Consider the following 22686-nt stretch of genomic DNA (forward strand, 5'->3'; position numbering starts at 1 on the left):
ATCAATTCTGTCTAAGTAAAAATGTCGATTTCTGAGCATTCCCTTGATATCTTCCCGGGTGAAGACATTATACCACTCTGCCTACTTGTTCTTTAGGACAAGCCCCAACAAGGTTTTCATTTGCCAATGCAAGGCCACAAAGTTTAGATATTGCTTCTTCCTTCCCCTAATGTGCCCAAGGTTAGGAACCCAAGTAGACATATCCTCCAAAAATTTTGAATCGGTGTGAGATTGTCTCTCCACCCCAGCTCGAGTTTCCAATTTACGTATCTCTCTTTCCTTGTTTTTGGCGGAATTGAATTAAAGTATGTAGCAACCGAGTCATGAGTGAAAAGCCTCACTCCTCTCGGCCCCTGCAGATCATTGCCCCCTCCCCCACTCCTACAACTCATTCGCTACATAGGTGACATGTCTGAAACCATGAGGGCACATATGGAGGAGCTACTATAAATACCTTTGCTTGCAAAAAAAAAGAAATGAAACCAAACATATCTACAACAAAGCCAGAGCTCCAACCCACTAAATCATCCCCAAAACTCGTGACATAGACCTCGAACCCTAGGGAATCACCTGGGTGTTGTATAATAGTCATAGAAGCCTCTAAAAAGGACCCCTTCCCCAACACTATTAAACATATTCCAAAACACACATAGTACAGTGAACCCAGGTCACGAAAAACTCTCAGACACCTAGGAAGCCAAGACCAAAGCAACCCTCAAGCCCAAACCTTATAATTCACTAGATGATGGTCATTAAGATTAACACAAAATTTAGCAACAGACCTAGACATTACAAATGCAAGGAGACCCCCAAGTGAAAGATGCAGATAGGCTGCCAAAACTTCCCAATCCAGATAAATAGACTTAAACCAAACCCCCCATCACAAAGAAATTAGACCTACAACCTCAAACCCTACCCCAATACTTAAGTCAAAAGAAAATGCCAGATAATGGAAGGAATCAACATGAATTCCAACGCAGGGGGTTGAAAGTGAAGCCCACACTAGCCCGCCACGTGCCAGGGTTCCAAGCTTCAAACAAGAGACCTCAATGCCAAAGATACTCCACTCTTGCCACCAACACCCTCACAAGACAATGAGCCTTGTCTTTGCTATCACTATGACAAACCCAAACCATAATGCAAACCACCATTCATCGCCGATTGAAACATAAAGCACCCACAGGGAGGTCGAGTACCTAGCCACGCCGCCTCCGCTCAATCCACCACTAACTGCTTCGTAAGACATCATTTGGATAGGTTTATAATGAGATGAGACTATCTGGGGTCTTGCATGTGAATGCAAGGGGTTGGCCACACCCCTTTGTCATAAATATACATCATGTCCGAGGGTGGCATGCACAACCCCTAAATATGCATCATGTTATTTGCATTAACACCCCATCACAGAATGCATCTTTATCATATTAAATTAAATAATAAACCCACTTTTTAAACAAAATTATGTTTAATTATAAAATTAAATCAAAATCATTTAATTGTTTAAAAAAAAAATCAAATATAAGAAACAACTTTCACAACCAAAAATCAAATTTGTCTTGAGAGCCAAAAATCACAAGATTCCAACCATTTTTTAAACCAAAAATCTAACAATAAGAGTGCTTGAATTGTTTTTATGGTGGCAATAGATTCAACACCATCAATAACCTTCCATGCACCCAAAATCTTGAAACTTAACAACTATAACCTTAATTTCTAAAAATTTACACTTTATCAAAAACTTACCAACCATAACCCTAATTTCTAAAAATTTATATTAGATATTATCACCAATTTTCATAATTTTCCGGGCAAGATTTATATCTCTTTAGACGATGCTTAAAAAATTTATATCGCTTTCACCACTAAATTTTTTAATTTGATTTGAAAACAAGATAAATGTTAATTTGATATACTTTACAAATAAAGATATAAATCATTGTGGTAAATTTTGAAGAATTAACCAATTTTTGAAATATATTTTTAACAATATTGTCAGAAAGCTTAATCAAATCGAGAGACTCACGGCATTGCCAGGTCACATGAAAATGTACATTAAATTATTTTGAGGCCGTCCGTCAAGGCAATCAAACAGAAAAGACAATAAACATAGTAGGCCACGTACAGCCACTCCATTGGTTGCCATAACCCACGTGCCGTACTTGGATACACGGTTTGATCGAAATCCCGTCTAAGTACATCACCAATAAAACACATAATAGCGGAATCACCTCTATATACACAATAAAAGCCATTGTGTAAATATAAAATATTCCAATTTGACCAAATGTAGGATGGTTCAACCTTATAACAATGGCATGTCGGGACGAGGGAGTGGCTGTGCGGAAGCATGGAGGGGAGGCCGTCTACCTCTTATTCGTTCTCAGGTGACCCTGCAGCCCCCAGTGGAAGTCGGCAGACGCCGAAGGTCATTCTTCTGCAACATCCTCCTCCATCTTCTGCATCATCTTTAATTCGTCCCAGTCCTAGTCATTTTGCCAAATGGCTTTCCAGGATACAAAGAAAGTCTGCCATGGAATGGCTGGAGCTGTTGCTGCCCTGCACCCGCTGGATTCGAACCTACAAATGGAGAGAATACCTGCAGGCCGACATTATGGCCGGGATCACAGTCGGCACAATGCTCGTTCCTCAGGTATTCTTTCTTTCATTCATTCTCATGCATTTTCCTTGACAATTCCGTAAAATAGATAGAAAACTCCAGGATTAATTAATTCTCCACCCTAAGCTTCTGAAAGACAGGCTGATAGAATCTTGGAATTAAATTACAGCGAGAACCTGAGAAAATGAATTAAATTATACTCTTTTTCGAAATAATGGCGAGAATTCAAGCAAACATGAAAGATAAAGGGAGCACGGCCACGCATATGTTAAGAAACTCGAAATAGCGAATATGTAATAATTTGATTGTGATTCAGAAGAATGCTCGACATCCTGGATTGCAAATTTCACAATTAAAGTCGGAATTTATTCTAATTTATTGCGAGAACTCAAAAAATATTATGGAAGGATGGGCAGGTGTATGTTCAGAGGGGCTCAAAATAGTCGAATATATGATAATCTGCTTGAGATTCGGTAGCTACTAACACTAATTAGAATGCTTGACGATCTGGATTGTAAATTTGCTTCACACTTATACTCGAAATTTATTCGAATAGAAGGCAATAATTCAAGAAAACATGAGAATTAATGGAAGAACGGCAAGTATATATTAAGAGGATCAAAATATTTGAATATGTGATAGTTTGCTTTGTGAAATGGAACCTGCTAACTTTAATCAGAATGCTTGACAACATGGATTGCAAATTTGCTTCACAATTAGAATTATTCGAATTTACGGCGACAATTTAAGAAAGCATGAGAATTAATGGAACGACGGTCAGGTGTATGTTACAGAGGCTTGTGATTCGGAAGCTGCTAACTCTAATTAGAATGCTTGACAGCAGGGTGTGCAAATTTGCATTTTTTTTTCAGAAGAAAAAGCGTAATATATTCATATAAGAAGATTACATAGAGCAAATGCAAGAAGCATATGCAGAAACATTCATATAAGAAGATTACATAGAGCAAATGCATGAAGCATATGCAGAAACGTGGACCGAGCCACATGCAAATCTGCTAAAACAGATCCCAAATAAAGCCCCGAAAGGCCAATATTGCCCCCCAGACAAGGCAACCCATCTATAAGGTGCAGAAGAGGCACCAAAAAACCAAGCAGACAAGCATTTGAAGAAAGAGCAACAAGATCTGTCCGCCCAATATGGAAGGAGAGGCACGAAATGAGGAAGAGAGCAGCAAAAGAAGCCACTCCTTCCCCGCCCCCTCAAACTCTCCACCTGAATCAAATGGCTCCACTTTTCCATTTTAAGGGTATTTAATTAGATTCAAAAGATGGCATGCTCCAAAACAAAAGGGAGAACAATACCACCACAAAAAATCACAGTGCAAAATTAATATCCCACCTTCCCACACAATTTTGCTAAAATAGTTTACAATGGGCGCCAAGAGCTGAACGTGAACTGCCTGAACAAATTGAGCAGAATTGGGAAGATTATTCCAAATACTCAAGTCTTAACAGAATCAGAATTAACTAAAAACTCAAGTCAAACATAAAAGAACACAAGCATAAATACAATGGAACGCCATAGGAAGTAACATGAACCTCACATCAGAAGATCTCAGGATATTCAATAATTGCTGACGTGATACAGGGATTACAAACCTTAGTTATGTTGACCAGGGCAAACACAGTGGATCCGATGCAAATTTTTAGGATAACAATTACACAATTGCCTTTTAACAATGAACAAACGGGTATACAGATAGTGCACATGCCACCTTTACCATGTTCACAAAATGCATTTATTTAAAGTGATTCTTTTCAAATAATGGTTGGAGTTCGGACTTATTTCTCCTTCAATATTCTATTAAGTTTTGACATTTAGTGTTTAATGGATTATTACTCTTAGAACATGTCACTCTAAGGATTCTCAGTCTCAAATACAGCATTCTCCCTCAAAAAATTGAACTTGAGTTAATGATGAAAAACTCTTACCAATGTACCACTAAATCACATCTCAATCAACAACAAAAAAATCATCATCAATGAGTTCAAACTCATCACACCCATCATTAGCCTCCTTGTTTACCTCGTAAGTCCAGTCTGTATCAAGGGAAATTATCAAGCCCTACAATGTGAGCTTCTTTCTCTCTTCTCTTCCTTTCCTCTCTGCCTATGCCTCTATTAATGCTTTTGTTCTTGTCATTCACATGCATGCTTATAGGGACCGTGTTGATACTTGTTTTACTATAGTTGACTTGGTCATCAATGAATAATATGGTTGACTATAATTTCACTACAACATTCTCACTCAAAAAATTGAACTTCCGTTAAAAATGAAAAACTCTTATCAATTTACCACTAAATCACATTTCAATCAACAACAAAGAAACATCATCAATGAGTCCAAACTCATCACACCCATCACTACTGTCTGTAATATCCCTAAGGAAAATTAACAGTAAATATGCAAATCGAAATAGACAAAAACACCATGAAACAATAACAAGCAATCAGACCACAAATTGACACCCAAAAACTGCGTTGTGTACTCTTTTTATTAATGGAAAGAGGTGTACAAATAGGTGCTGGAATGAGTGCACCTGGGCTTGCTCTAGGCAAGCTAGCAAAGCCCAAAAAGGCAAATGAGACACCCTCCTTCAAAACTGCTGCTACGCTGCCTAAGTATTGCGCTGTAGATGCCCAAAAATGTGTGGTTGCCTGAAAGAATCTGCGGCTAGGGCCCTCTCCACTGCTAAGAAAATAATGGGAAATTAATCCCGGCCTCTCTTCAATAAAACCCAGAATAACCCATGAAGGGTTTGGCCAAAGCTTGACCTTGAAAATTTGACCCTCTTTGGCTTGAGTGGCTCTGCTGCTGGCAAGACCCACTTGTAGAATCTGCTGTCAAATGCTCCAAAAATGCCTGCAATCCTTGTTAGAAGGCTCCCCAGGCATTCCCTCCAAGTTTCCACTTCAAAATCCACTCACTCCTCAACCTCTTGGAGTGTCTCTACCCAAGACTGTGCAGTCCCTGCGATGATGTAGCTTCCTCTCTGCTGTAGTACGACCTCACTGCTGTTATGATTTGGGACTAAGTAGAACTCCCTCCTTGGGCTGGCACTCGAAGTCCACTGAAGCAAGGGCTAGGATCTCTGCTCGGAAACACCCGTGTGCTGAACAACACATGCAAACTTGGCTCACTGCTCAAGCGTGCTATGTCAAGAGACAAATTATGAAATGATGGATGAATGAATGACCAAAATGAGTGCCTCTTGCTCTATTTATCAAATAGCCTCCAAGATGCCCATGTGGGCCAACTCGAATTTCCCCACCAACTTCGCTCCAATGAGAGTGTCTTCCACATGTGGGCTATAATTCTCCATGGGGTGGCCCCCATGCTCCACTAGAGCCACAATATTTCCCTTCCTAATGTTTGGGCCCCCACTTAATCCCAAAATTCACGTGGGACCTTTGAATCAACATCTCCTAAGTGCAAACATGAAATAAGACAAAATTGGGCAAGATTGATATTTCCCTTAGCAATATTGCTAAGTGGGAATATCACAGTCCTCCCTACCAAAACGTTGCTTGTCCTCAAGCAACTGCCGAACAACGCTCTCTCTAGTTGTTGCTCCCCATTGTCACTGCAAAAATGTGCCAGGGTCCCAGATGCGCCACTAATTCGTCCCTGACCTCTTCATTGTCCTGACACGAGAGAATCCCTCAACACCAAGATCCCAAGCCATCCTGTCCCACATGAAGCTCCCCTCGCTCCAATCACTATCCTGCTCGATATAAGTATAAGAAGTCTCTTGTATACCATCAATGAGTAGGGGATCATGATAATGTGGCACTATGCTCAACTCCTCGTGAAGCTGTCCTACCACGTAGGCCATCCCATGCACTCCAGGAGTATACTCTCGAAGATACCACCCAATCCCTACAGAGATAGCGTCTCACTCACGTGAGCTTCTCCTGATATCATCCTGCTGGCCCACCTGCCATGCTAATGAAGTCCCCCATGCCATCAGCGAGTCACCAAAGGAAGATCTGAATGATCTTCCCCTGTAGAAATCAGCTCATCCCCAAGGGTAGCTGTACTGCCAAGTCCTATGATGCCCGGATCCCATGCTAGTCTAAAAAGGGTGCCACTATGCTATCGCTATGCAACTCTGATCATGACAGTCTGCCCCTCATGCTCAAGTTGTATCCACCTCTCCTGGGACCTGATGGCAAAACATCTATGGAGTCCCAATGTTGCCTGGAGTCTAAACATCCGCCTGTAAGCAAGGTCCACCAAATGTTGTAGATGCTCTAGAGACACCTTAGAATGTATCACCAAAAGGGGATCATGTATCACCCTAAGCGTGGGCTCAAGTGTGGTGCAAGTGCTACCTCTGCAGGAAATCGGACTACCCCTAAGCTTGCATCCACCAACTCGCGCCCTGACCATATGCCACAAATTGGAAAGCCTCTCTCCCAATGCACTGTGTCACGTCCAACTGTCTCAAGTGAACCTCATGGGTCCTGTTGCTCGTGATGAGAGCATCAAGAGATGTTATCAAAGTCCCCTGTGTCAGTGTGTAATGCTGGAGAGTGATAAATGGAAGCTCACGGTTGGCCATGTGATCAACTCGCTCTCAAAATCTGAGTGTGCCAAACCCAATGGTGTGCCTGATGCCCTCGTCAAGATATCTCTCTGGCGGCAACACTCTGACAACCCGTCTGCACACAAGTACGTACCCCTACACTCTTCTACATAGCACTGAGCTCCGTGGCACAACTCCATGTACCCCTGGATACCAATGCTTAATGCCATGGCCCCATGTACCATAGGGAATCCCATATGTGCCCATGCAACCACCATGCTGCAAGTACACTTGCCACAAAGTAATCTACACCTCCTTATCTGCCTTGGTAGACCTGAGCGACCTAACTGCACACCTGCTAGAGGGGATGTCTCTACTGTGTCAATCCTTGGTGACTCATGTTCCCAATACCCCAATGGGAGAACATCATCTCCATACAATGCTCGGCCCAGTGGCCTACCCATGCCACCTCCCCCCACCAACTCCTGCCAGAGAATGCTAATCATCTTGCGACCCCATGCGCAACCAACATGCCAATACAATCCATGGAGCTTGCTCACAAACCGCTTGTCCGCTAATGCCGATTGGAATTCCCCTAGGAAATGTATGTGCCCAGTCACTAGGTCGATTACTTCATCAATGCCATAGCCATCTTGCATGTCTGATATCGGATAGGGAGCCCCATCTGGATCCCAATGCCAACTTGGGCCTTTAGTGCCCTTGGTGTCTAAGAGCTCCCATTGAGCTTTGCTCCTGCCTATGACCATCTCCATGAGTCTAGTCCACTCCACCGGGTACCAACTCAGAATCTTTTGCCATCCAACCCCAGGAGATGGATCGAATGCACGAACCCCCACACATAGAACAACCTCGACATGCGGATGTTGCACCTTGTGCAACTCTGATCGTCTCATCTCGCTATCCAGGTCAACACATGAGATCTGACTAGGTAGCTTTGTCTCCCTCTCTCCAATGGGCAAAGGTGACCCAATAGTGCTGCTAACGTGGTCATCCCCTCTGATATGTCTAGACAACGCTGATAACGCTGTAGATCCTATCAATGTGCCTCTGAAGCGAACTGTGCTGGGATCCCAACGTGTGGTCTCTAAGCTGCCCCTCATCAATGGCTAGCCCAAAGGATGGCTGCACATCCTCCTCCATCATGGGCTCGACATGAGCCTCCAACTGCTCCTCCATAGACAACCCAACATGCAAGACATGCTCACCAGTTAGTTGTAGGTGACTGTCGTCTGACAAATCTGTCATAGATTTGGATGCCTCTGTACCTATTGGGTCCTCATCAACAGTGGAAATGTCTCCTGACACCTCATCACCCTGTTGTGCGCTACTATCACTTGAGAACTTGGTCACAATCCGAGGTACCTCATCAATGGATACCTCAACAATGGATGGCATCTCATCAACGGGTGTATGCTCAACTGTCTCCTTGCCAACCATGGCCCCTTGAACTACTCTCTCGTCTTCTTCCTTAATCCTCCTCATCATCCCAACAAAATTCCATTGAATCTCCATTGGTTTGTGCATGCCTCTTAGTTCACAAAACTCCCAAAAAGAGAGGGATGCCTGAACGCTATGAGCCAATGATTGGTATGCTCTCCAGTTTGCTTCCAACAACTCCACTTAAGTTGCAATCATGTCCAGATTCCCAATGGTGGAATGAACCAACTTATCCCCCACATCAATCATCATTTGTTGCATCCTAATCACCTCATTTAAGGTTACTGTCATGTTGTTTGATTCTAATCTTTCTTTGGATCCCATGATTTCTTAGCTTTTTATTATGGTCTTGTCATAGGATGAAGAGTTTCCCATAGGCTGAGCCAAGATTATGGCTCTGATACCACTGTAATATCGCTAAGGAAAATTAACAGTAAATATGCAAAACAAAGTAGACAAAAACACCATGAAACAATAACAAGCAATTAGACCACAAATTGACACCCAAAAACTATGCCGTGTACTCTTTTTATTAATGGAAAGAGGTGTACAAATAGGTGTTGGAATGAGTGCACCTTGACTTTCTCTAGGCAAGCTAGCAAAGCCCAAAAACCAAATGAGACACCCTCCAACAAAACTGCTGCTATGTTGCCCAAGTACTGTGCTGTAGATACCCAATGCTGCTAGGGCCCTCTCCACTGCTCAGAAAATTCCGGGAAATTAATCCCGGCCTCTCCTCAATAAACCCAGAATACCCATGAAGGGTTTGGCCAAAGCTTGACTCCGAAAATTTGACCCTCTTCGGCTTGAGTGGCTCTGCTGCTGGCAAATCAATCCACCTGTAGAATCTGCTACTAAATGCTCCAAAATTCTTGCAATCCCTGTTAGAAGGCTCTCCATGCCTTCCCTCCAAGTTTCCACCTCAAACTCCACTCACTCCTCAACCTCCCAGATTGTCTCTACCCAATACTGCGCAGTCCCTGCGTTGTTGTAGCTTCCTCTTTGCTATAGTACGGTCTCACAACTGCTGGTATGGTTTGGGACTAAGTAGAACTCTCTCCTTGGGCTGACACTCGAAGTCCACCGAAGCAAGGGCTGTGATCTCCACTCAGAAACATGCATGTGCTGAACAACCCATGCAGACTTGGCTCATTGCGCAAGTGTGCTATGTCAAGAGACAAATTTTGAAATGATAGATGAATGAATGACCAAAATGAGTGCTTCTTTCTCTATTTATCAAAGAGCCTCCAAGATGCCCATGTGGGCCTAGCTCGACTTTCTCCACCAACTTCGCTCCAACGAGTGTCTTCTACATGTGGGCCATAATTCTCCATGGGGTGGTCCCCACGCTCCACTAGAGCCACAATATTTCCCTTCCTTCCTAATGTTTGAGCCCCCACTTAATCCCAAAATTCATGTGGAACCTTTGAATCCACACCTCCTAAGTGCAAACATGAAATAAGACAAAATTGGGCAAAATTGATATTTTCTTTAGCAATATTACGAAGTGGGAATATCATACCCTCCTTGTTTAGCTTATAAGTTCACTCCATATCATGGGAAATTATCAAGCCCACAGTGTGAGCTTGTTTCTCTCTTTCATCTCTGCTTATGCTTCTGTTAATGCTTTTGTTCTTGTCATTCACATGCATGCTTATAGGGACCAGGATGAAACTTGTTTTACCATAGTTAACTTGGTCGTCCGTGAATAATATATCATATTTCTCAATACCAATGCTTTCATGCCCATGGTATCAGGGCAACCACAGTTTTGTAAAAGTATTCTCTATATACAGGCATATGATGAACAGTATGGTTTCAAAAGTCTTCTCGTTGTCTTAGTTATCCTTCTGGGTCTCTCATTTCTACCTGTATAGTAATAAAGGGTCTGCTATTGTGATCGATCCAGTCCATTAAATGGCTTAATTTTTCTTCTGGTTATTTTTGAACTTTTTTTTGCAATTTATTTTTTGGTAAACACTGATGACATTGATCCAATCGACTAAATCACTTAATTTTACTTCTGATTATTTTTAAACTTTCTTTTGCAATTCATAGTTTGGTAACACTGATGACATCAATTAGCACATGGTAGTAATTCAGATTCAAATTCAACATGTCTCGCTTATGAATTTACCAAGATGAATCTGTTTGATATGGGGGATTTACATCTTAAAAGAATAGAGGCCAAGCCAAATAGGGAAAAAACACCTTCGCCAATAATTTATAAAAGAAAGAATCCTATTGTTAAAGGGTTATAATGGCCCCTTTTTAAAACTTTCAATCCATTCCAAGAAGGGCTTGACCAATTGACCCCTTTCAAAATAATGCATTAGAGTTTTGAATTCTCATGTGTGAACCATTTCTCATCAAAGATGTCCATTTAGTCAAACCTCACTCTGGTGCCAAGCAAAGAAGGTTGTTCTTGTGGACATAGCAGGGAAACCTATGATTTTTCCATCCTCTTTACCCACATCATCACAGCATATTAAGCTGGCTTTGACATCTTTGATGGGTCTTTAACTTAACATATATTTGATATACAAATCCGTTTATGATACTAGTGATCCTATCCCTCTCCTCATCTTTTGGAGTATTGATGGCCACCTAAATCACACAACATTAGGAATCAGGATACGGGACACAGATATGGGTGTGTCCCACAAGTGACTTGTAGACTTTTGAAATGCTCACTAAGATGAATCTAGGTCGATGTAGATCCATAACACTAAGATATCACTTTAACAATTAAAATTTGACAATTAGATAAATTAGATAAATATTGAAGTATGTATATATCATGATTATAGTAAAAGTTTTTAGATTAAAATATAAGTTTTGAAATGATTCCAACAAATGGACACTCCATCTAATAGATCAAATGTAACTCTAAATGATCGAGAAGAACAGAGAGATTTACAAAGAAATTATAAAATGAAATGATAATAATAATAATATGTTCATAACGTGGGATTTAGACAAACTTAATAAATAAATTATAATAGTTTAATTTGAAGATAGTAAAACGTTCTTTTTTTTCTCCGAGGAAAAAATCTTTAATTTTATTATATGATAAACAAAATTACATCTGCATATGCCTTTGGTATTCGGAATTTCCGATGGCTTTGGAGTCACTTTCAGCATGAGGAATGTTGGTAGCTTTATGTGTTTTACAAAAACCAGCATAGTAGAGTTCTTCCTTTTCCTCCATTATGGAGTTTGCATGTTTCATACCATAATAGCATTTTAGATAGACATATTTTGCAGCTAGTTACATCAAGTAAAACAGTTGACTAACAGACTATTAAAACAAAAAACAATAAAGAGATATTCCCTTAGATCCAATGGTCAAGAAGATTTTTTTGCTGTTGGTCTTCTTTATTTTCTGAGACTTCAAATGAGCCTCCGTCCAGATCCAATTCAGCCTTTGACAAGGCGTCTGCTTCTGTGTTCTGGTGCCTGAAAGTGTGATGAAAAGAGATTTGAGAAAAATGAGTGATCTGCTATTGTATTTTTCCAAATAGTGGAGAGGGTGCAATTGAGAATTCTTGCAGTTCCATTTACCCAATTCATAACATTTTGAGAATTCCAATATACATATAAAGTGAAAATATTCTGAGAGATGTCAATCCAAAGTAGTAATTTTAGTTCAAAAAGTTCAGCGGAGTTGTTTGATGCAGGACCAATGTTTGCAGAAAAAGAGATGCAGGCATTTTTAGAAAGATTTAGAATTCCACCCACTCCACCCATCAAGGGGGGGACCCTTGAGCTGCGCCGTCAAAGAAAGCTCAAGGAGAGTCCATCTGTATATCAGGTATAAGAGTATGCTGTGAATGGGAAGATAGTAAAATGTTCTAAAAGAGAGGCGCTGGTTAAAATTATTGAATAAAATAAAAATAAAGATAAAAATAATAAAATAGAAAAATACTAAGAATATATTTAAAAAGGGTCACAGCAAAATACACGGGAGTTACATGTTGTTAATTTTACTTAAGAGCAATTTACTTCAATTTCTTAATTAGCCCAATATCAATATTCAGTTTAGCAATCACATCAACACGATAGTAAAATGCAGATAGAACATAAACATAAACAGTGGAAGACAAGCCAAGACAAGAGGACACAAGATGTGGCACTAGCTAGGGACAAACCCCAATGTGGGGAAACGCTCGATCAATTATTCTTATATTCTTCAATAGTTCAGCAGAGAGAGATAGTACACAATTTACAAATCTGATAATTTATGACAACAGCGATAAAGCCCTAACCAGAAAAGTTAATGCTGGTCAAACATGTCAGATTTGACCTCCAAAGCAGCTCGGTCAAAGCCCAGTCAACTCGGCCTCCAACAGCAAGATGAATCAGCCCAAAACAGTCCAAAAATACTCAGTCAAAGTTTGGTCAACTGAAGTCAACCCTGCGGCCATCCCTAGGACACTCAAAACTGGTCAATGCAGTGTCAAAGCAACCTCAGAATTTGTGCCCAAAACTGCGGCCTGCTGAGGAGAAGACCCTCACCCAAATCCACAGTCAAACAGAGTTCAACGCTGGTCAATGCAGCCCAAAATAGCAAACTGAAACTCAGTCAAATTGGTCAACGCTACCCAAATAGAAAATGCCCTGCTTCCTTTGCACGCGTGAGAGAAAGTTGCCCTTATCTGTGTACCCAATCAAGTGAGGAGAGAGAGAGATGTGAGGATGAGATGATGGAATAATGACTTGAGGTCTCCTCCTTTTATATGCAACATTGAGGATGAACTAGGGGTAAAAATCCCTATTTTGATTGCTGGCCGACCTTGACAATTTGTCAATAATACAGATAAATTCATATCTTCATTTTTACATGTCGGAATCGGATGATCTTTAGATCAATCCTACACTTCCCGGAGAGAGGAATACAAGAAAAATATCAGCTATCATAAATAAGGTGACCCATATGGAGTTTGGCCCTAGTGGCTAATTTTAACACTTCCTCTCAACTAGGGAGAACTCCATCTGTTAATCCATCTGCTAGTCGGTACAATCTCTGCCATCAATGCACTACTCTGCACTGCTATACTCTGCTCTGTTGAGCTATGAAGAAGAAGAAGTGATTGAGAATGTATCATACCATTCTTTACTGACCCGAAGTCAGTCCCAGATAAAAGAGAGTGTCTCATACCACTCTTACTGACCCGAAGTCAGCTCCAATAAAGAGAGTCTGTCATACCACTCTTACTGACCCAAAGTCAGTTCCAATTGATCTCAGATCAATATTATCCTAGCATAGGGAGTACGGTAGTACACGATGTGTCCATCAGTAGTACTATGGCCCCTATCCTCATTTCCTACTCATTGGCTAGATGAGAGGTACTTCCCATGAGTCCCAGACTGCATGGGTAGGATGTCTCAGCGGGAGAAGGATGAACCATTCTTCCTGCCTACATGTTGCCACGGGGTATCACAGCAGAAGGCTAAACCACTCACCCTGTACACAATAAACCACTATGGGAAAGCTGAACCACTCACCCTATGGTTGCTCATCACTCCAAGAAGTACCCCAAGCTCCTAGGAGCTCCCAGAATTCAATGTCTATATCATACAAGACCCTCATAAGAGGGTTTTTCCACGACTCCTAGTTGTTCTCGGAAAGTCAAGAATTTGACCTTTCCCAGGGGCTTTGTTAGAATGTCGGTGACCTGCTCATCAGTCCCAATGTGATGGAGCCTTATTGCTCCTCATTGTACCATATCCCGGATAAAGTGGTACATGATATCGATGTGTTTGGAGTGATCATGGAATATGAAATTCTCTGATAATCGGATCCCACTCTAGTTGTCGCAGAGGATCACGGTGGTGTCCAACACATGTACAAACAACGCACTGAAGAGCTTCCTCAACTAGATAGCTTCACAGGAGGCCATACTCGCAGTTATGTATTCGGCCTCAGCGGTGCTCAAGGCAACCCATTTCTGCTTCTTGCTCATCCAGGATATCGAAGCAGAACCTAAAGAAAAGCAACACCCAGAAGTGCTCTTACGGTCCACCACACTGCTGACCCAATCAACATCCAAATAACCATGCAGCCTCACATCTCTAGGCAATGTATCTCAGTCCATGAGTGATTCTGCCCCGAAGATATCTTAGAAGATTCTTGGCACCAATCCAATATGTGTGATGAGGCTCAACGTATTAACTGCAAAAAATATATCCGGACAGGAGTTCACCAAGAACATCAACACTCCTATGAGTTGACAATACTCAGAAGCATTTCCCAATATAGGTCCGAACTCCGACAACACTACCACATAACTTCTTGAAGTTATGTTCCATCGGGGTAGTCACATGCTTGCAGTCCACCATCCCGAATCTTTCCAAAACCTTTACAACATATTTTCTTTGAGATAGGAAAATTTCTCCTGGCTTTTGTCGGACCTCCAACCCTAGGAAGTAGTGCATCAGTTCTAGGTCCTTCATCTCAAATTCGAAAGCCGACTCCCTCTTACATTTGTGAATGAGAGGGTCTGCACCTGTTAGAAAGAGGTCATCCACATAAAGTACTAGTATGAGAGGTTTATAATCTTCAAACTTAAAGTAAAGGTTTGGATCGACTTCACTCCTAGTGAATCTCAGCATCATCAGATAGCTATCAATCCTCTCATACCAAGCCTGGGGTGCTTGCTTCAAGCCATAGAGAGCCTTCTTCAACCTTCATACATGAGATTCCCAGTCATGAACCTCAAACCCCTCGTGTTGTTCCACATAGGTTTCCTCTTTGATCAAACCATGCAAGAAAGCAGTCTTGACATCCATTTGATGTAGGTTCCATCCTTGCGAGGTAGCAAGAGCTATGATAGAGCGGATGGTGGTGTATCGGGCAACAAGTGCAAATATCTCATCGTAATCTACACCTTCCTTTTGAGAGAAGCCTCGGGCAACAAAGCGAGCCTTGAATTTTTCTGCACTTCCATCAACTCCATGCTTGATTTTATAGAGCCATTTAGAGGTGACAACCGATTTGTCCTGGGGTCTAGGGACCACATCCCATACATCATTCTTCATAATAGACTTGTACTCTTCATTCATAGCATCCTTCCAAACTTGTTGCTTCACGACTTCTTCAAATGATGAAGCTTCATTTTGAATGATAGTGCTCATGGTGGTCAAGTATCCTTGATACTTGTTCAGCTTCTTGCTCTCACGAAAAGTCCCCCTCCGTGCAATGTCTCTCGGCATCTTTGAGAGTCTCCCTAAGCCATGAGGGGCTTCCTCTTGGAGGAGGAGGGCTCTTGGGGAGGAGGATCAATAGGATCCATAGGTTCATCAACATTCAGCATCGTTTCGTCTCCTTTTTCACCTTGTCTTCCAGTGTCTGCGTCTTTGTCCTTCCTTGGGATAGGAAGGTTGTTGATTTTACTAAGAGCCATATCTTCATCAAAGGTGACATCATGACTTATCTCAACTTCCCTTTGACTAGCCACATAAATTCTATAGCCCTTAAAATTTTCGCTATAGCCCACAAAGATTCCTTTCTTCCCAGATGCACCCAATTTGCTTCTTTTCTCTTTCGACACATGAAAATATATTGGACTTCCAAAAATTCTAAAATGAGAGACATCGGGCTTCTTACCAGTGAACATTTCTTCGGGAGTCTTGGAGTCCAATGCTTGATGAGGGCATCGGTTTTGAACATACACGGCGGTATTCGCAGCTTCGGCCCATAGAAACTTCGGAAGCCCTTGATCATGAAGCATGGCACGAACAACTTCCATAATAGTACAATTATTCCTTTCAGCCACACCATTCTGATCGGGAGTGTATGATGTTGTGGTCTCCCTCTTAATGCCAACTTCTCTACAACACTCATGGAATTCATTTGATTCATGCTCAGTGCCATTATTAGTGCTCAGTATCTTGATTCTCTTCTCGGATTGATTTTCGATCATGGCTTTGAAGTGACAGAACCAAGTGAACACTTCATCCTTCTTTTTCAAGAAGTAGATCCAAGTCTTGCGAGAATAGTCATTCGTAAAAGTGAGATAATATAAGTATCCTCCCAAAGAGTTTACGGGCATCATACCAGATATGTCGGAGTGGATCAACTGCAATATATCGATGGTCTTGCTATTACTTGAGGGGAATGGTCCCCTTGTAATTTTTCCTTCGGCACATCTCGAAGATATACCTTCATGCTCTACTTTGAACTTCGACATACCTATCACCATTTGTCTCACATCGGGAAGAGCCTTATAATGAAGATGGGCAAACCTCCAGACCCATAGTTTGGATTGTAGAGATGTGTCACAAGACATGGCTCCCAATGGACTTCCTCCAACTTGATACAAAGTGTCAACCTAGAACCCAAGAGTAAAAGCATCTTTAAAATTCTTTTTCCAAGCATGTACCTTTCCATCGATGAATTCCACCTTGTATCCTTTGTCTTCCATTGTCGAAATGGACACTAGGTCCTTCTTGAGATCAGGTACATATAGAACTTCTTGTAAATAAATCGTGTTACCCTGATTCAATTGAAGGGTAACATTCCCTACTCCCTTCACGGGATAGGTGGCATCGTCTCCAAGAATAATCTCCAAGTTTGTCTCCTTCTCTATCAGATTAGAGAGAGCTTCCTTGTACCCAGTGAAGTGCTTTGAGACACCACTATCAATTAACCAATTACCCAAAGAGTCTGGAGGAGAGGTAGTGGAGAGGGCCCATATAAGATAGTATTCCTTTTGCTTATTGTTAACGACATTTGATTCTTCATACCTGGAGTTCCTTGCTTTCTTTGAGGGTTTCATACCTGGAGTTCCTTGCTTTCTTGGAGGGTTGACCATTTCCTTGATGTCCCACATTCCTTTTTCCTTTGCCATTGAACCTGCCATTCCTTTGATTGTTGTTGTTGAAGTTGCCCCTGGAGTGATTGTGATCATCATCATGTGATGTGTCCCTTCTATTTGGACACTCCCTTGCATAGTGGCAAAACTTATTGCAAACAAAGCACATGCCCTTCCTTCCACCCTTAGATTCGGGCTTTCCATTGAAATGACCTTTAGACCCTGCATTATTTCTCCTTTTGGCATGAGCAGAGAAAGTAGTGGGGTTGTCTCTATTAGAAGGCAATTCTTGCTCCACCATTCTTGTCTCTTCTTGAATGCATCTCGACATCAATTCTTCTAATGCCGAAATTCGATCATTATTGAGAATATTGGTTCTAAATATATACCACTCGGGTGGGAGTCCTCCAAGTGTAGTGATAGTAAGTTCCCGGTCAGGAATGACCTCTCCAATCGATAGAAGATCATTCTTGATCTCTGTGATCCTTAAGAAGTAGGATTGAATATCCTTGTCCTTGCCCTTTTTAATGTCCTTCAATTTATTTTTGAGAAATAAAATTTGATTTGCATCACTAACCTTGAACATGTTGACCAACCTGTCATAGATTTCCTTGGAGGTGTTTAGATCGGAGATGTAGGCCACCAGACGCTTGTCAATGGAATCTCTGATAATCTTCTTCGCTTTGACTTCAACCTTGTTGTACTTGTTCTTTGTAGCAGCCAATGCATTTGAAGGAGGCTCTGGGATTTTACCTCTCACATAGTCCAACACTTCTTGTTCTTCCAAAGTCAGATTAGGAGACATCTTCCATCCATCATAGTTAGACTTTTCACGGAGCTTGTCTTCAGTCGGGAAGTAGGATGAGGAACCCATTGAGCCTTTGTCCTTGTCCAACTGTCTTCGGTGATTGCTCTTTCACTCTTGCTTGGGCTTTGTCTTCACCTCAGCTCTGATACCATGTTGATTTTGGTATGTTCTATGCATAAGAGCAATTTACTTCAATTTCTTAATTAGCCCAATATCAATATCCAGTTTAACAATCACATCAACATGCTAGTAAAATGCAGAGAGAACATAAGCATAAACAGTGGAAGACAAGCCAAGACAAGAGGACACAAGATGTGGCACCAACCAGGGACAAACCCCAATGTGGGGAAACCCTTGATCAATTCTTCTTATATTCTTCAATAGTTCAACAGAGAAAGATAGTACAAAATTTACAAATTTGATAATTTATGACAACAGCACTAAAGCCGTAACCAAAAAAGTCAATGCTGGTCAAACAAGTTAGATTTGACCTCCAAATCAGCTTGGTCAAAGCCTAGTCAACTCAGCCTAGTCAAGTCAACCTAGTCAAGTCAACCTTGTGGCCAGCCCTAGGACAGTCAACGTTGGTCAACGCAAATCAGCTTGGTCAAAGCCTAGTCAACTCAGCCTAGTCAAGTCAACCTTGTGGCCAGCCCTAGGACAGTCAACGTTGGTCAACGCAAGGTCAAAGCAACCTCAAAATTCGTGCCCAGAATTGCGGCCTGCCTAGGAGAAGACCCTCACCCAAATCCGCAGTCAAGCGGAGGTCAACGTTGGTCAACACAGCCCAAAAAAACAAATTGAAATTCGGTCAAACTAGTCAACGCTGCCCAAACAGAAAATGCCCTCCTTCCTTCGCACGTGTGAGAGAAAGTTGCCCTTATCTACGTACCCAATCAAGTGAGGAGAGAGAGATGTGAGGATGAGATGATGGAATAATGACTTGAGGTCTCCTCCTTTTATATGCAACATTGAGGATGAACTAGGGGTAATAATCCTTGTTTTGATTGCTGGCCGACCTCGACAATTTGTCAATAATACAAATAAATTCATATCTTCATTTTTACATGTAAGAATCGGATGATCTTTAGATCAATCCTACACATCTTGCAGAGAGGAATCCAAGAAAAATATCTGCGGTCATAAATAAGGTGACCCATATGGAGTTTGGCCCTAGTTGCCAATTTTAACACATTAAATATTCAGATCTGATTGTATGACATAGACAACATTGGCCTTCTACACCTATATACCCAAACAGACTGACAAAAGGTAGACTCTTAACACTTATTGCAAGATTACATAATAAAACCCTAAGACTCAAAACAACTAGTAAAAGACAGACTAATATTATATCTACATGATTACACAAATCATAGGACCACATCCAACAAAACACTGAACAATCTCGCATTTGCATAAATACAAAATGTCAAAACTCCCCATAAAGTTCGAGCAGGAGATATTAGTCGTTGTCTGTAGCTGGCCTGTTGAGATCGATCTCACACTTGCCCATATCCTCCTGGTGTTTGACAAAATCTGCCGAAGCTTCTTTACTTAGTTTTAGATCCATAACAATACTCCTCAGGGCATCGACTTTGTCAACCACACAAGAGAACTTTCTTGAAATAAATTCCCTTCGGACTGAGATTCGCAGGGCATGATTGTCCCATATCTTTTTGATTGGTCTCTGAACCAGCTAGCCCCGAGTGCTAGAATTCGCATGAACAGGAATGCCTCACCCATCCTGACACAATCTTGATGAACAATTGAAGCCTGAATTGGAGCTCTTCGTAGAGTTGTCAATAGTGAAACTATCTTGACGCCACAATTGACGCTGGGAGCCGAACTGGAACCAAATTCACATACGCCTGGGGAGATAGCCCACTCGGGGGAAGGAGCACAAAATGGAATGACTATGAAGAGAGGCATCTTGCCAATTTAACTCTACAACCCTTGCCGATCCACACAAATTTCATCTCCAAAACATTAAATTTGTTGCACATCGATCAAGAATGTTCATCATTACCATAAGTGAAGGATGATTCCAATGCCTAAGCAGGTGAGCTTTGATGTCTCGAGCATGCGAGGCAGGAGAAAATGCAATTGCATGACAATAGATGATATAATGTGACATGTTTGATGAAAGAATGCACCAACAATTATCCTTACATACGCATAAATAAAATATGAGCCATCATACATGGAGCGGGGGGTAATCGAGAAGGGGAATATATAGGAAGAGGAAAGTAATTAAAATTAATTATTTCCATTTCCAAATTCCAATAATAATGATGACTAAGGAGGATCCAATCTTTTAATGTCATTAGTGCAATTAAGGAATCAAACCTTTGATCCTTTGTTCATTGATCTTGAGATCAAATTCGTCCATAGAGCAAGCCTGGTTTTCCATCATATCAACTTCCAAATTATTGGTTCTGAGGATATGATAAGAGTCCCTAGAGTGGAAGGATGCCATCAAACTTCTGATTCTCTGGAGAATCCTGGCAAGAGAGCTATCTTTTGGATTCTTTTTCGTATTAAGATACTAGATCGTAATTAAAGAGTCACCTAAGATGATTAATTCTTCCACACCCTTGTCCTTAGCAATGTATAAGCCTTGCAGGAGCCCATACACCTCAGCTTGATTGTTCGATCTTCTTCCTAGGCCCCATGAAAACTTTGCTTCAGTTATTCCATTGGGATTGATTAAAATCCCTTCCTCCCCTGCCACCCCATTTATTCCATACTTTTAAGATTTTTTTTTAATGTAGTGTTAGTGATTATTGTCCATGTATTCTCAATCTTATAACTCAATTGCACAAGTTATTTAACATAGAAATATAAAATATGAATGCTGCTACAATCATACAACAGTTGGAAAATAGTAAATGGTGGAAGCGTAGATTAATACGCACATGCATAGATGATTTTTCCTTCTTAATCAACTTTTCATTCCTTAGTCTCCTCACAGAGCTTAAACCTAATAGTTGGACAACTTGGTCAAATCACTCAAGAATTGGGCTCTACAACTATCACAAAGGGTATGACCTGTACCTCAATTGAGGAACAAAAACTGTATGAGTTGGACAACCTGTTGTATGACACTTTACAAACTTGTTATATGATTGTTGTTGTGTGGCCCTTCTTCAACCTACTTGATTGTTAATCGATTCTCTTCTTCATATTGATTCTTTCTCTTTTCAGATTGCTCAACCATACTCCACTGTGCCTCTCAAGTCTCTAAGCACATGTTCTGTTGCTACCAAATGCTCTTGCCTTAGCTACACCATGAATTGACTTAAGGTGTTCACTTTAAAACATATATTTGGCATAGTTTTGACCAAATACATCAAAAAACCTATCAATTGCTTGTGCAATGTAAGGTCCAACAACTTTGAATATGTAGTTGTCACCTTTTTTAGATTAGTGATCATGGGCATGGCCATAGGTTTATAGTCCTCAATCCATAACCTTTTTAAGATCTCTACTGCATACTTACTATGCCCAAGGAAGATCTCTTTTAGTCTTTGCCAAACCTCCAAACCCAAGAAGTAATGCATCATGCCAGTATCGTCCATCTCAAACTTAGCATCGATATCTACCTCACCCTTATAATGAGCTTCTTTGAACCTGTAAGAAACAAGTAATCTACATTACAACACCAAAACAAATTGATCAATCCAAACAATTATACAATATAATCTAGGATTTGCTTTGCCTTTGGTGAAGCCCGTATTTCACAAACATCCATCCTAAAATATCATGCTCTCACTACTTGCTTGAGTCCATATAAGGCCTTCTTAGGTTTGTAAACATGGAAATCTTTGCCATTTTACCCAAATCCTTGGGGCTTCTCTATGTACACTTCTTCCTCAATGATCCCATTGATGAAATATGTCTTTACATCCTTTTGATGTATCCTCCATCCCATATCCAAAACTTCTAATATAAGTGAGAGAACGGCTCCACATATTCCACTATCTTTTTTTTGGAGAAATCTCTTGCCACAAACATGTTGGAATTTCTAAGTCTAACTGTTGGAAATCCTTCCTGTACTTTTTGATTTGTTTCTTCCTACTTGTTCTGTTAATTAACAAGTTATTTACCATGTAAATACTGAAAATAAATACAAGTACAGTCTCAACACATACAGATCATCCACTGAAGAAAAAAACAAGCACACAAGTGATACCGTTATTTTTGGACTAATGTCCCCGGAAAAACCCAATGCGGGAAACCAGTGCAACTATCTGAGGGTTTTATTATTAAGCAGTTTCAGAATACAATCTGGGTGCTAGAAATGGCTCACCCAACAGAGAATGCCCTCGGCAGTAGTACCTCTCAGTCGGAGACAGATATCAGCCCCAATCTGCCCCACGAAATCTCCCAGCGTCAGCCTCTAGGGTCTGTGTCAGCCTCTCTGGCCCAGCGTCA

The 22686-nt window shown here is 41.1% G+C and overlaps 1 protein-coding gene across 3 annotated transcripts in view; it reads left to right on the forward strand.

The window, feature by feature from the left end:
• The first annotated feature begins 2260 nt into the window (after positions 1-2260).
• The window catches only part of LOC149218003 (sulfate transporter 4.1, chloroplastic-like), a 290950-nt gene continuing 270524 nt past the window's right edge, over positions 2261-22686 (forward strand). The window contains exons 1-2 of one of the 3 annotated variants that reach the window (XM_089383729.1): positions 2261-2425; positions 2512-2650. In XM_089383729.1, the coding sequence (XP_089239855.1) occupies positions 2292-2425; positions 2512-2650 (273 nt within the window). In that variant the 5' untranslated portion in view covers positions 2261-2291. Of the gene's footprint in view, positions 2651-22686 lie in introns of all 3 variants that reach the window. The other 2 variants (XM_089383730.1, XM_089383727.1) reach the window with 2 other exon arrangements.

Source organism: Pinus tabuliformis, chromosome Q (assembly GCF_031772625.1).
Source record: "Pinus tabuliformis cultivar Carrire ecotype Pingquan chromosome Q, CPIR1, whole genome shotgun sequence".
NCBI lineage: Eukaryota > Viridiplantae > Streptophyta > Pinopsida > Pinales > Pinaceae > Pinus > Pinus tabuliformis.